Source organism: Trifolium pratense, linkage group LG4, assembly GCF_020283565.1.
Source record: "Trifolium pratense cultivar HEN17-A07 linkage group LG4, ARS_RC_1.1, whole genome shotgun sequence".
NCBI classification, from domain to species: domain Eukaryota; kingdom Viridiplantae; phylum Streptophyta; class Magnoliopsida; order Fabales; family Fabaceae; genus Trifolium; species Trifolium pratense.
The window spans coordinates 55,837,735-55,851,080 of NC_060062.1; the positions used below are offsets into that span (position 1 = coordinate 55,837,735).

The window sequence follows — 13,346 nt, forward strand, 5'->3', positions numbered from 1 at the left end:
AAAACTTTCAAATTATTATGTATTGATATAATAAATACATAAAATAAATAAAAAAAAATTACAATATAAAAGCAGATAAATGCATTACGAAACTCTATTTCTACATTAAAAAAAAATTTGTTGAAACATTTTGTGATGAAAGATTGTTTGAGGAGGCTTTAATAATATGATAATAATAGTATCAATAGAGGTTAGCAAATAATGCATTATTAAACACATAAATAATCTTATATAAAAAAAAACATAAATCATCACAAACTCAATCATTTCTAATTTCCATCAATGCAGTGCCTATTTGATTTCTAACTGCATTCATGTAGCCTCCATCTTGTGCTCTTCTTGGATTGTATGAACCCATTTCTTCATTTATATTTCTTTCTTCTTCGGGTTCATTCATATGTTCAGAGATATCATCGCAATTGTTAAATTCCTTATCTTCAACACCACACATACGGATAAAGTTATGAAGTGTTGTTGCTGCAACTACGATCTTCTGTTGTTTGATTAATGAAAATGGTCTCATATCAGATAGGATATGCCACCTTTTCTTCCAAACTCCAATTGTTCTTTCAATGACATTTCTCAATGAAGAATGTGCATGGTTGAACACTTCATGCATTCCTTCAGGTTGACTGCCATCTCTAAAATCTGGAATGTGATATCTTTCACCTTTGTAAGGTGATAGGTACCCTTTCATATTTGGATATCCAGCATCAACCAGATAGTATTTTCCTAAAAATTATAAAACTTTATTATTACTTTATATGGATAAATAATTTTATAGATACATGTGTGTGCGCGCACACGCGTGTGTGTTAAAATTTATTATATAATGAAGTTATGCATACCTTCGGGGGGATGAGGGAAAACACTTTTCATTTCTTCAATCACAGATGAAAGAATACGAGTGTCATGTGCAGTACCAGGCCAACCAACAACAACAAAAGTAAATAACATGTCTAAGTTGCACACTAACATGACATTTTGTGTTGGGTATCCTTTTCTACCAATATAACGAATTTGATCTTTAGTGGGAACAATGGCAGGAATATGTGTTCCATCAATTGCACCAATGCACCCTTTAAAATGGGGCCAATACCTACGATCATTTTTAATCTTGGATGGAATTTCTGCAAAGTTGAAATCTGGAGGTCTTACAATTTCCTTTGCTAATAAACATAAACTTTCCAAAACTTCCCCAAACTTTCTACTTACAGTCTCACCTGATTTTCCAAATTTATTCTGAACGTTTCGATTAGTCTCGCTATGTGCACAACTCCAAAGAAACATAGCAAGTGCCTCCAATGACGTCATTTCTTTAGATGGATGCAACCATCCTTTACTCACCAATAACTTTTCAAGTTTCAATATGGCATGAGATTCCATCCTAAACATGTTATAACTTTCACCTGGAGTGTTAAGAGTTTCTCGAACCCAAGTCCATCCATGAGAATAAAGAAATCTATTACCTTGCTTCATTAAGTACTTCATATGATAGTCAAAAGCAATTACTGCTGCAGCATAACATATTTTATAAAACCCACATTTTCTTTTTTTAACTTTTCTCGAATGCTCATTAATTTGATTAGAAGGCATCTGAAAGAAAAATAGAAAATACGGAAATAAATACGAATACATAATCGTTAAAGTAGTTGAAATGCATAAGCATAAATACTAATACAAAATTCTCAATTTAATATTAAAAAACAAATAAGAGAGGATACTAGCAAAATCTCAACCAAAAGCATAAAAGTAAATCTAAATGGAAATTAAAAAACAAAAAAGTTAAATCTTAACCCAATACTAGATAGTTTTTGTCACTCATGCTCCTCTCACTTATATTTATATAAAAGCCAGTCTACCAAAGCATTCATAGAATCTTTTAAGGACATCAATAGGATTCTATTACTTTCATCTTTAAGCATCTCTAAAGCATAACTAAATTGTTGACCATCCAAAAGTCCTTCCTCCTTTAAACTTTTCAATATGTTAACACAATCAGTAATTGAGTATTGTCCATGAACATGAGATGTAGCCGCTGTTGAGGCAAAATCCTAATTTGATGTTTTAAAGATAACAAACATCTTAATTATATTTTAAGTGAATTCTGATCTTTTTGTGATCTAACAAGTGCTCTTGAGTGATTAATATAGACAGGAACAAAAGCTCATTCATTATATATCACTACACTTAAATTGATTGAAAACTGCAAGTTTATGAGAATGATCAGAGAACATTTTCCAGTCTGCACTTTTTCTCACGTGCAAAGCTATACATCAACAATAAGCACTTAATTGATATCATCTGAACAAGAGACAAATAAGCACTTTTGCAAAGGACTTTATTGAAGAAAATCTCTACAAGATATAAGTCATTTAAAGCAAGGATTAAATGATAGCAAAAGAAAGCTTCCTATTTGGTCATGTTTAAGGAATAAACATGAACATGTCTTTGACAATTTATTTCTCAAGTTCACATGCTCTATTCAGAGATTATTTGAAGACATTTATGGACCAATGAAAAGGAGACAACAAGTTTGAAATGGTACTTCTCAAAGGACTTCATAAAATATATTTCACTATGATCTTGATCTACATGCAATAAAAAGCTACTTGTACTTTTACAAGTACACATGAATAGTAAAAGGATAAGAAGACCAGCTATCATCATATGATCATCATGAATATCTTGAGGCCCATGAAATCAAAACAAGCAATGCACATCTCTCTATTTGATCTAGGCCAAGAATCAGAAAAAACTCTGGGAGAACGATCTAAGAACGTTCCAGAATCAAGCAGACTTTCTGCTCTTGATCGAAAGATTCTCTCCAGCTGTATCCAGCTGTTGTAAATGATCTTCCAAGGCTTCAACAGTGCTTGTTCTTGGAGAACAAGTTCATACAGCTCAAAGATGTTCAACCTCACGCTCCTCATAACATCATCATTCTAAGAATGTTCTCAAGAAGCATCTTCTCTCTCATCAAATATTATTTGAACAATATTTGATCTGATCTTTTAAAGGACTAACGGCTAGTCTTTGGCAACACTCCAACCTGCTTGGAGACCACGAAACAAAGGACAAACAACATCTATAAATAGCACACTTGGGTGCTTTGAAGATTCAAGAGTTTCAACTACAAATATCAACATCTACACTTGTCTTTTTCGACCAAGTCATTAAACTCTTCCACTCTCACTCCAGCTCTCTAAACATCACATACTTGGATCAGTATATCATTGAGTGAACTGAGTGTATTCTTCTATTAGCTTCTCAACTTGATTTTCTCTTCATTTGAAAGCTTGTGATCCGAACAATTCATTGTAAAAGATTGGCTCAAGTCAATACGTAACTATTGATTGAGTGACACCTTAGTTTGTAGGACTGAGGTAGATATTAAGCTTGTAGGGCTTAAGGTTATTGATCTTGGTTTAGATCAAGGAAGTTTGTAATTTGAGATTACTAGTATCTCAAGATTATAGTGGATACTCACGGAGCGTGAGGGACTGGACGTAACCCATACTATTAGGGGGTGAACCAATATAATTGTTGTGTGTTAATTCTCTCTTCCCTTATCTTTTACTTTCTGCAAACACTAAGCACACATTTCACTTTGAATTTGTTTTACTGCTAACCAGATCATTCTAAGATCATTCTAACGCTTTCTGTTGAGTTATATTTTTAAAAAGGTAAATTTTAATAGGTTCACAATTCAATCCCCCATTTCTTGTGAAAAACTTTGCTACTTCAGCCGCAATTTCAGCTTTCTGAACTTCATTGTGACTTTCCGCTGCTTGAACTAATCGCTCAAATGTGCTTCTCGTAGTTGTTGCAGTCGCAACCTTTGTCTTAACCTTTGTCCCTTTCTCACCCATATCTGAGGAAACCTTTCTTTTCTTTTTTGATTGGGTATTTTCCACAAGAATAACGTCATCATCATCAGATTCAATATTTTCTAGTGACACATCATCAATAGTATTTTTGCCATTAGATTCTAATGGTACCCCTAAAGCCGGTGTCCATTGGTATTGACTTGTTGCCACAGTCTCCCCAAATATAATTTCCAATTCTTCACGAAATTCTAATCCTTGGCATCGAAATTTTGCATATTTTGCATTCTCCTGCACAACCAGTTAAGGATAATATTTAGACAAACCATTCTCTTACTTAATTTTCACAAAAAGTAAATAAAAATAATTGTAATACTCACCCTGATTTTAGCTTCCCACCATGTAGGATCAGCTACAATAGTTCCTATTTGAGAATTCCATCCTAAGCCTGTTTCTTTACCCTTTAGTTGCTTCCAAGTGGTCCAATCAATTTTCAAATTATCCATTCTATTTTTCAACTGTTTTTGACTATATTTTTTATCAGCACCTTTATTGAATGCTTCACGTATCTCTGCACATATCTTATTCCTAAAACTAGTTCCCGGTTTCCCACACTTTCGAATCTCATCAATACAAATGTCAAGTAGCAGTTTGGTATCATTTGGATTGCTCCACTTTGCTTTTTCTAAATTTTCAGATTTACATGAAAGGTTTTCTTTGATAGTCATAGCTGCATTATGTTAGAAAATCATCATAAATACTTAAAAGAGAAAGAAAGAAACGATCATAAATTTTTACTTTTTAGATTCATCCGATAACTGTTAACTCATAAATTTTATATAGGAAAACTCATTATAGTCAAATCGACGCTCCGTCATATGTTTTATCTAACCTATATAAATAGTCAAAATTATATACTAGTAACAGAATTCGTATAACTAGTATGTGAAACAATATAAAATGAAATGAAATTATCTACTCCTATCACATATCACATCTTTATAAAACAATATAAAATGAAATGAAAAATCAATGGAGATAATTATAAAATACATAGTTACTCAGTAAGTAAACAAAAGAGAAAAATAGAAAAGTACCTTATGATTCTATGGCAGATTGAAAACGACGGCGCAGTGCATAAAGGTAGAGTAGCAAATATATATATATATATATATATATATATATATATATATATATATATATATATATATATATATATATATATATATATATATATATGTATAGGGGGCTGCTAATTTAGACCCAGTTGGGTCTAAATTAGCAAGGTGCACCTTTTGAGTTGGACAAAAATACCCTTTCTTTTTATAAAAAAAAAAAAACATATTGGCGCTGATCCAGTGTCGCGCGCCTACCGCAGGACCACCGTTACAGACCGTTGATTTCCATCAGACGGCCAAGAGATGATCTCATCATGGCTGTCGGATCAATCAGACAGTCTAGATCATCCAGCTCCATGATAAGCCAGCGAGTGCACCACACTAGATCTGCGCCTGGAGAGAGAAAATTTTATTTTAAAAAAAGCAGGACACGTGTCAACTGCTGGGTGGTTGGCGTGTTTTTTTTTTCATTTAATACTTTAAACTCAATTATTTCGTTGTAAATTAATTTTTTATTTTTTTATTTTTATACCAAAATTCATAATTTTTTTTTTGTCTACAAATAGAGACTTGGTTCGTTTGATTTGGACACAAAAAAAAAAACTCAATTTTTCACTACCTTTAATTATCTTTATATAATACTGTGAAACCATTTAGCTGGTAGAATGGTTTCACAGTATAACTCTCTGAAACCATTTTACTGGTAGAATGGTTTCAGTGAGTAATTTCTTAATTGTTTGCTTCTGAAACCATTCTGAAACCATTTAGCTGGTACAATGGTTTCAGAGCGTTGTACTTTGAAACCATTTCACTGATAGAATGGTTTCAGGGGAGTTGATTCTTAATTGTTTGCTTCTGAAACCATTTTACTGCTAGAATGGTTTCACAGTATAACTCTCTGAAACCATTCTTCCAGCTAAATGGTTTCATAGTAATATATAAACATAATTTTTCACTTCCTTAATCTCGTTATTTATATGTTCTATTGCATTTTAAATTATGTGTATCGTACTAAGTACGTTACTTGTGTGTTGTAATTTAACACGCACCACTCAATCAACTCACTGAAACCATTATACCAGCAAAATGGTTTCAGAATATAACTCTCTGAAACCATTCTACCGGCTAAATGGTTTCATAAGCAAATAACTAAGAATCAACTCAATGAAACCATTCTACCAGTAAAATGGTTTCAAAGTACAACTCTCTGAAACCATAGTACCAGCTAAATGGTTTCAGAAGCAAACAATAGTTTTTAATTATCGTTTTATCTCATTTAATTAATGAAAATAGTTTCAGGTCTCCAAAAATTTCATAAAATATACCAAAAGTTCCAGAATATTATCTAATATTTTATTAGAAACAAATAAAAAAACAATTGGTTTCAGAGTACAAATCTATGAAATTATTATTATTATTTGTTAAATGGTTTTAAATAATCAGCGGAATATGTGAAAATAATTTCATGACTTGAACTAGGGAGAGTGAGGTACACAAGAGGGTTCTAAATAATTCATAGTACTTTACATAAAATTTTGGAAATTTTTTATGGAATTATAATATTTTTAATTACCTTTTTAATCATGTAATTAACTAAAAATAGTTTCAGGTCTTCAAAAATTTCATACAATATACCAAAATTTCCAGAATATTATATACTATTTTATTATGAAAAAATAAAAAAAAAAATAGAGCCTCCCTGAGGCTGCACGCGCCCCCACGCGCCTCCGGTGAGAGTGGCGCGTGGGCGAAGCGCACTGTTCATCGTCCCCCCCACCCGTTTTATGCAGAAACGGGTCGCGCGACCCGGTTTTTGACCCGGTTCGATCTCCCTCAATACTCAACGAAACTCTACGTTCCTTATATGGATTTTGATCGTTTTTCAATTTTACAAAGGTTTCCGGTTTTAGTTTTTGAAATCGGCGTTCGATTCGCACGTAAAATGAGGTCGAAATTTGGAAGAAATTTAAAAAATGTAATAGTTGTTGTTGTTGCATGGGGGGCGCGCTATTTTATGATGCAAATTATATACATGCCCCAATTGCTCTATTGTTTCAAAAAAAAAAAAAAGTGTATTTTTGTCCAACTCAAAAGGTGCACCTTGCTAACTTAGACCTAACTAGGGTCTAAGTTAGAAAACCCCATATATATATATATATATATATATATATATATATATATATATATAGAGGATGTATATTATGAGAATGATAAAAATATATGAGAATATGAGAATGAATTTCAGCCTTTGGATTAAAAATTAATAGCTTAGATTAAAGTGTGCTTCTCTTTTTCCTATGTACCACATCTCTTCTCCTTCCTCTTCTTCTTCCAGCCTGCAAATACAACAAAAAATCACTTCACACGGTTTCACCCACACCGGCCAAGCAAAGTGTTCACACCTTCGAACCACCTCCGCTCCGGTTGCCACCGCCCACCATATTCGTCTTGCTCTCTCTCTCGCTCTGCAGAACTAGTAATAATATGAAGGTCCAGATCTGAAATTTCAAAATCCATGGCTTCTCTATTTAATTCTTTTTTATTAATTTACTTGTTGATTGATTGCAAAACACAACAAACAAACTCCAATTCATGAAATTAAAAATTGATTTCGATCACAGAGAGAGAGGTAGAGATCGAGATGCAGCGAAAACGGCAACCAAACAACGGCGGCGAACAACGACGAAGAACGGCGAGAGAAGGGTAGAAAGATGCAGCGAAGGAATAAGGACGATGATCCAGTTCTAGTCGCCGGAGAATTGCACGGTGGGAGCGGGAGAGGAAGAATAAGAGTATTTTTTTTTTGAAACAAGGAAGAAGAAGAGATAGTACGGAGAAGAAAGAAAGAAAGAAAAATAAAAAAATAGAAAAGAGAGAAAATGACATGTGACTCATCATTTTAATTTAATCTATGTATTTTCAATCCAAAGGCTGAAATTCATTCTCATATTCTCATATATATTTATCATTCTCATAATATACATCCTCTATATATATATATATATATATAGGATGAATAGGGTTAAAGGTTTAGCGGGAGATGCTAAATAAAGAGTGGGAACAGAAAAAAAATAAGGGCCGCGAAAGTTAATAATTAAATAATATTGGAAAATTAGAAAAATGGCTGTGGCGGGATTCGATGGTGGGTCACTAAAACTAAGCTCCGTAAAAGCTGTTGTAAAGTTCCTTTCAACAACTTTTGGTCAAAGCTCCTTCTATTCAATATTTTTCATTTCAAAATAAGTTCTTAATTTTATTAAGTAGTTAATTTATATTGTGTTTGGCCTACCTTCTACTTAAAAATATAAAAAAGTAGAAAATAAATTCGGCCAAACGGTATCTAATTAATTAACCAAGTAAATTGTTCTTTTTAAAAATATTTTGGCCACGTAGCGTATAGATATATTTTAATTTTAATTTAATATATTTTTTTGGAGATAAGCTTTTGGAATATATTTTTGTAACAAATTAGGATATATTTTGGAAAGCATATTTTTAGTGACACCCCACTTCCTTTGTTTCTTACTGCTGCGTGTTTCTTGTTTTTGAATCTACCTGAATTTAAAATTCGCATTCTACCCTGATGATGATTTCATGCTCTGTTATTTGTTACCTATTATTATGATTGAGTTTATCATGGTGTTGTTTTAATTTATAAAAATCACTGGGTTGGTTAATAATTCACAAGTTTTGAACAGTTTACTTTTACTTGAGAGAAGGGATTTTCATAGCCAGCCACTGTCAGTTTCTGCCAAACACTAATTTTCAAGTATACCTTCTTCAATTGCTTTTGACTTGTAAATTTCAAGAATGGCAATTTAAAACTGCTTTTGAATACAAACATGCTGGTCTGGATTAGACTAGAACTAGTCCACTTCATACCCCCTAAGTCCATAATGGCTTGCCCAACCACATTCATGTCAGCAGAACATGGTGGAACCTCTCCACCAAGATAGGAGCAGATCCCTGCATCACCCACTATCTAAGAGTAATATATTGACAGTTCATCTTATTGGGCCTAACATGATCCAACCCAATAAGAGGACCTTTGGCCCAGAGCTAGGGGCTATATAAGCTCTCCTATAAAGGAGAGCTAGGTAACACTATTCATTCACTCAATTACTTTCTCTCTCTTGTATCTCTCTTGCTCTCATTCCCTGTCTAACTTTGGCATCGGAGCACCTGCAGGTACAATCCCCTTCGTGGATCAGCTGCTCGACCCCGTCAACCACCTATTCAACGGACTGCTAGCTACCTGTTCTGGTCGACGCCTAAGATCACATGCATATCCGGTTCAATTTAGAGAATTCAACAATTTAATTAATTATGAGATGACTGATTTGTTTTTAGGATTAAGAAGAGGGTTTCAATCATGATTCTGATATAGTAGTACTATATCTGGCGTTGAGAGATTTTTGCCTATTAGTGAGTGTAACTATGATTGACAGAATCATATGATTTTTGCCTATTGGCGTTGACAGAATCACATTTTGTTGAATGGCAATGTTGATTTGTGGAATTTATAAAGCAATAAGAAACAATGGTCCTTCCTTAATTCTTTAGGTTGGGTTGGATACGTAGATCAGCCAAGCTGCCATAATAAGAGAAACTGAGAAAGAGGAAGTTGATAATATCAACATAACACCATATTTATCCGTTCATTATGATTGTTTAATATTATGTTGATTGTTGTTTATGATTAATCATCGAATTCCTTATGAGTTATGACTTTTTGACATTCAACTTTATTATAGATATGATATGATGATACATTTGTACAAGACTCAACTGCAAATCTATGCTCAAAAGAGAAACTTAAAGCTTTCGGAGTATTCTCCTGAGTGGCAGACCTTTGAGAGTCCTAAGTTCTATTCTACATTGAAGGAAGCTGAACAGGCAGCAGCTGGAAATGCTTTGACATCATTATCACCAAGTGGAATTCAAGAGGCTGGTCTTAATCATTTCTGGCTAATTAGATAACTTTCTTATGTTTCAGTGACAAATAATGGTCCCGTGTATATTTTTAATCAAAAATTAGAAATTTTATTAGGAATATTTAGGGGCTGGCCACTCTGTGATCCAGGATTAACTACCATGTATGATTGTCTATATTTCAGGATGAAATTGTGGTTTACAAGAACCTTTTGCAAGAATTGGTTCAAAAGGAAGGATTGCAGTTGCCTGTTTATAGTACCAATAAATCTGGTGGTGAGGCTCACAAGCCTATATTTACTTCACAAGTGGAGATAAAAGGGGAGATATTTACTGGACAAGAATCTAAATCCAAGAAGCTGGCGGAGATGAGTGCAGCCAAAGTTGCTTATACAACTTTGAAAGAACGCAAAGGTATTTTTATAATATTATTATTGTTGGAGTTTCCATTTTGACATATGCCCATAAAAATGGATAATCATAAATCAGGTTCCCTGCCCTCTGGACATGTATGTCTTGATCAAACACTTCAGAGCAGCTGACGGCACCCAGAATGACTGCTCTGGATCCATTTCCGACAAAATATAGTGACTGTTACTTCTTTTTGTCAGCTCGTCTTGGTGGACAACCTCCTGACTGCTCAAAGGAAAATGTCACAACTGGTCTGCAGAACCATTCTAATGGAGAATCGTCTGTAAGCACTGGATTAGCCATCGAGAATCCACTCGACAGCGATAAAGGTGAGTCATCAAAGCCCTTATCATTTCTACCATGTTATATAAAATCTGACGAATAATATATATACCATGCATATTTGTGTATCTTCTGTCTCACTTTCTATATAATAGGAAATTATGTACTATTTTAAAACTGTGAATGGCAATACGGCATTATTCTCGGGTGAAAAAGTGGTGTAATTAATAGGATAGATCTTAGAAGAACACATGATACTGTGATTAAATATTCTGAATTTGTTACAGTGGTGAAAAAATTGTCACCCGAAAATACAAATGGCTGCTCTGGTGTTTCTATAGGATCAAAGTCCAAGGCTACTCCTTCGGTCTCTGACAGCAACAACTTTGATTTTGAGACAAGCTTTGTGTCTTCAAATGCAGTAAGTTCCCCATCGCGCCCAAAAAAGGTCATTGTTTACTCAACAAAGACAAATGTTGAAATTGAAAAGGGTGGTAATTCTTAGAAATGGATATTGGGTCTGACTCATCCTTACAAAACCGGTTTATAAGGTGAGGATTGCCTCTAGTATATAAACACTTATCTCAACCGATGTGGGACTCTTAACACACCCCCTCACGCCCAGCACTATTGGGCTTGGTGCGAGAATATAAACGGTAGGTGGCCCGATAGCGGAAACCTGATAACAGGTGGCCCAAAGGATCGGGGAGAGGCTCTGATACCATCTTAGAAATGGATATTGGGCCTAACTCATCCTTACAAAACCGGCTTGTAAGGTGAGGATTGCCTCTAGTATATAAACACTTAGTCAGGCCATATCTCAACCGATGTGGGACTCTTAACAGTAATTTGTTGCCGATTAGCAATGATAAGTGGATTGCTTCCTCGTATTCCCATTGAAATGATTGGAAAGCTGCATGTCAGGCTCCCTGTCCATATCATATTTTGTTGTTCGAATGTAGAAAGTTAACTTACATCGATCAATGCTTACAAATTCAACGTACTTTCCTCCAAATTTAGTGGTACTCGTTAACTTTTGCATCAGTGTATTTAATTTTTTGCTTTTACTTTATATAAAAAGACCCGTGCATTCACACGGGTTAATTGACTTATTCGATATTTAAGTTTGTTATTATATAAAGGTAGAAAATTTATTTAGAATTAAATATTTAAAAAATTGTTATATAATATTGTTGAAATATAAGTGGAATTATTGTGTTTTTTCTTGTAAACTTATTTATTCTATTTTTTATGTTTTTTTTTTTTTTGTAAATCAAAGATATCTTCCGCACGCAACTGCAGAGACTTAAATTTTTTTAGTAACTTGCAACGTGGTTAAAAGAAATAAGGATAAATTAGTAACTTTTGTGGTAATCGATTTTAATATAGGCTTAAATATCTAATGAGTCCCTGCATTTTCACAAATATTTGGTATTAGTCCCTGTACTTTTTTTTGTTGGCTTTTGGTCCCTGCAATTTGAGAGCAGTTTGTTTTTAGTCCTTGTGTTACACAACCGTTTAAAAAAAATGGAATAAGTTAACGGAGTGCCACGTGGCCCAATCAATATAAGTCACGTGGCACAGTAAAAATATTCACTTTTATATATTATTATTGAAATTCAAAAATAAATAATAATTAAATTAAATAAAAAAAAATTGCATTAAAAAGGTTTAGGTTATGGTTTCTTCTCCGTGAGCAGCCATTGGAGATGCAAAATAGCTAATTTGTGTTCTTGTTCATCAACAACAACAAACTTCATCTTCTTCCACATCACCATCCAACCTCATATTCTTCATCTACCACACAACCACTACTACCACCACGAACACCACCACCACAACCACGAACACCACCACAATGAAGCTGTGTCCTAACTCCTAACGTAAGCAGCTTTCCAAACTCGACCAAACGCTAAAGCAGTGTTCTTAACTGCGAAATCAGTTGCCACTTGCAAAACAGCTTGAAAGCGATTGTGTGAAAAACGATTTGTGAAACGCGATTTGTGATGAAATCCCAATTGTGAAACGCGATTATGTGAAGACCAAACTATTATGAATGATTTTTGTAAACCCTGGCCATTTACCCCTTTTGCAAACGCCATTTCATATTCCGTTCTTGCTTCAGCGTTCAGCTTCATCATTCTGCGTTTTTTTTTCTTAGCCTTCTATTTTTTAATTTTAATTTTAATTTTAATAATAATAATAATAATAATAATAATAATATAATAAATAAGTAATAATGGTAAAATAAAAAATTCTAAAAGTGAATATTTTTATTGTACACATGGCTTATATTGATTGGGCCACGTGACACTCCGTTAACTTATTCCATTTTTTTTTAACGGTTGTGTAACGGAAGGACTAAAAACAAACTGCTCTCAAATTGCAAGGACCAAAAACCATAAAAATAAAGTACAGGGACTAATACCAAATATTTGTGAAATTGCAGGGACTCATTACATATTTAAGCCTTTAATATATTAATAGTAGATAACTTATGAATTCCTCAATGATGAATTTCAATTTTGTGTTTTGGCCTAGTTTCACAATTAATTCATGGATCCTTGCACTAGCAGTAGTAGGCAGATCTTGAGATATCTAGCATTTGTTCAGGACACATTCTTTCAAGCTCACCTTGCCTCCATGAAGCAAAATTGTTTCTGTTTTGAGGATCACGGGGATGGATCCAGAAACTTATTATACGGGGTCCGAAAATAAGAACACCGACATAAAGTATCTAACCCTAAGTAATAACTTCACCAACATAAAGGCAGCA

General features: G+C 33.7%; 3 protein-coding genes and 1 long non-coding RNA gene across 4 annotated transcripts; 2 read left to right on the plus strand and 2 right to left on the minus strand.

Moving 5' to 3' along the window:
* Positions 1–259: 259 nt before the first annotated feature.
* On the minus strand, positions 260–1,479 carry LOC123922966 (putative nuclease HARBI1). Its single transcript, XM_045975621.1, has 2 exons — positions 849–1,479; positions 260–732 (listed from the first exon to the last, which is right to left on the minus strand). Exons 1-2 carry the CDS (start codon positions 1,477–1,479, stop codon positions 260–262), a joined length of 1,104 nt encoding a protein of 367 aa, XP_045831577.1.
* A 353-nt stretch (positions 1,480–1,832) lies between these two features.
* On the minus strand, positions 1,833–4,555 carry LOC123882137. Its single transcript, XM_045930946.1, has 3 exons — positions 4,208–4,555; positions 3,744–4,118; positions 1,833–2,054 (listed from the first exon to the last, which is right to left on the minus strand). Exons 1-3 carry the CDS (start codon positions 4,553–4,555, stop codon positions 1,833–1,835), a joined length of 945 nt encoding a protein of 314 aa, XP_045786902.1.
* A 2,598-nt stretch (positions 4,556–7,153) lies between these two features.
* LOC123923614 lies at positions 7,154–7,795 on the plus strand. Its single transcript, XR_006814435.1, has 2 exons — positions 7,154–7,435; positions 7,567–7,795. It is a non-coding gene; the product is annotated as an uncharacterized LOC123923614 (long non-coding RNA).
* A 270-nt stretch (positions 7,796–8,065) lies between these two features.
* Positions 8,066–11,687, plus strand: LOC123922967 (double-stranded RNA-binding protein 4-like). The gene is made up of 6 exons (XM_045975622.1): positions 8,066–8,127; positions 9,700–9,892; positions 10,063–10,291; positions 10,489–10,617; positions 10,858–11,064; positions 11,415–11,687. Exons 1-6 carry the CDS (start codon positions 8,066–8,068, stop codon positions 11,468–11,470), a joined length of 876 nt encoding a protein of 291 aa, XP_045831578.1. The 3' UTR covers positions 11,471–11,687.
* The last annotated feature ends 1,659 nt before the right edge of the window (positions 11,688–13,346 follow it).

Bases quoted from the DNA above. Each gene is read 5' to 3' on its own strand.
- LOC123922966 (XM_045975621.1), bottom strand. From the start codon at position 1,479: ATGAAGCAAGGTAATAGATTTCTTTATTCTCATGGATGGACTTGGGTT. The intron at 733-848 runs GTATGCATAACT...TATAATTTTTAG, and splicing joins TTTCCCTCATCCCCCCGAAG to GAAAATACTATCTGGTTGAT.
- LOC123882137 (XM_045930946.1), bottom strand. From the start codon at position 4,555: ATGACTATCAAAGAAAACCTTTCATGTAAATCTGAAAATTTAGAAAAA. The intron at 4,119-4,207 runs GTGAGTATTACA...CTGGTTGTGCAG, and splicing joins GGTGGGAAGCTAAAATCAGG to GAGAATGCAAAATATGCAAA. The intron at 2,055-3,743 runs GTAGCAAAGTTT...ACATCAAATTAG, and splicing joins AAGCTGAAATTGCGGCTGAA to GATTTTGCCTCAACAGCGGC.
- LOC123922967 (XM_045975622.1), top strand. From the start codon at position 8,066: ATGGCTGTGGCGGGATTCGATGGTGGGTCACTAAAACTAAGCTCCGTA. The intron at 9,893-10,062 runs GCTGGTCTTAAT...TCTATATTTCAG, and splicing joins CACCAAGTGGAATTCAAGAG to GATGAAATTGTGGTTTACAA. The intron at 10,292-10,488 runs GTATTTTTATAA...TCTTTTTGTCAG, and splicing joins AACTTTGAAAGAACGCAAAG to CTCGTCTTGGTGGACAACCT.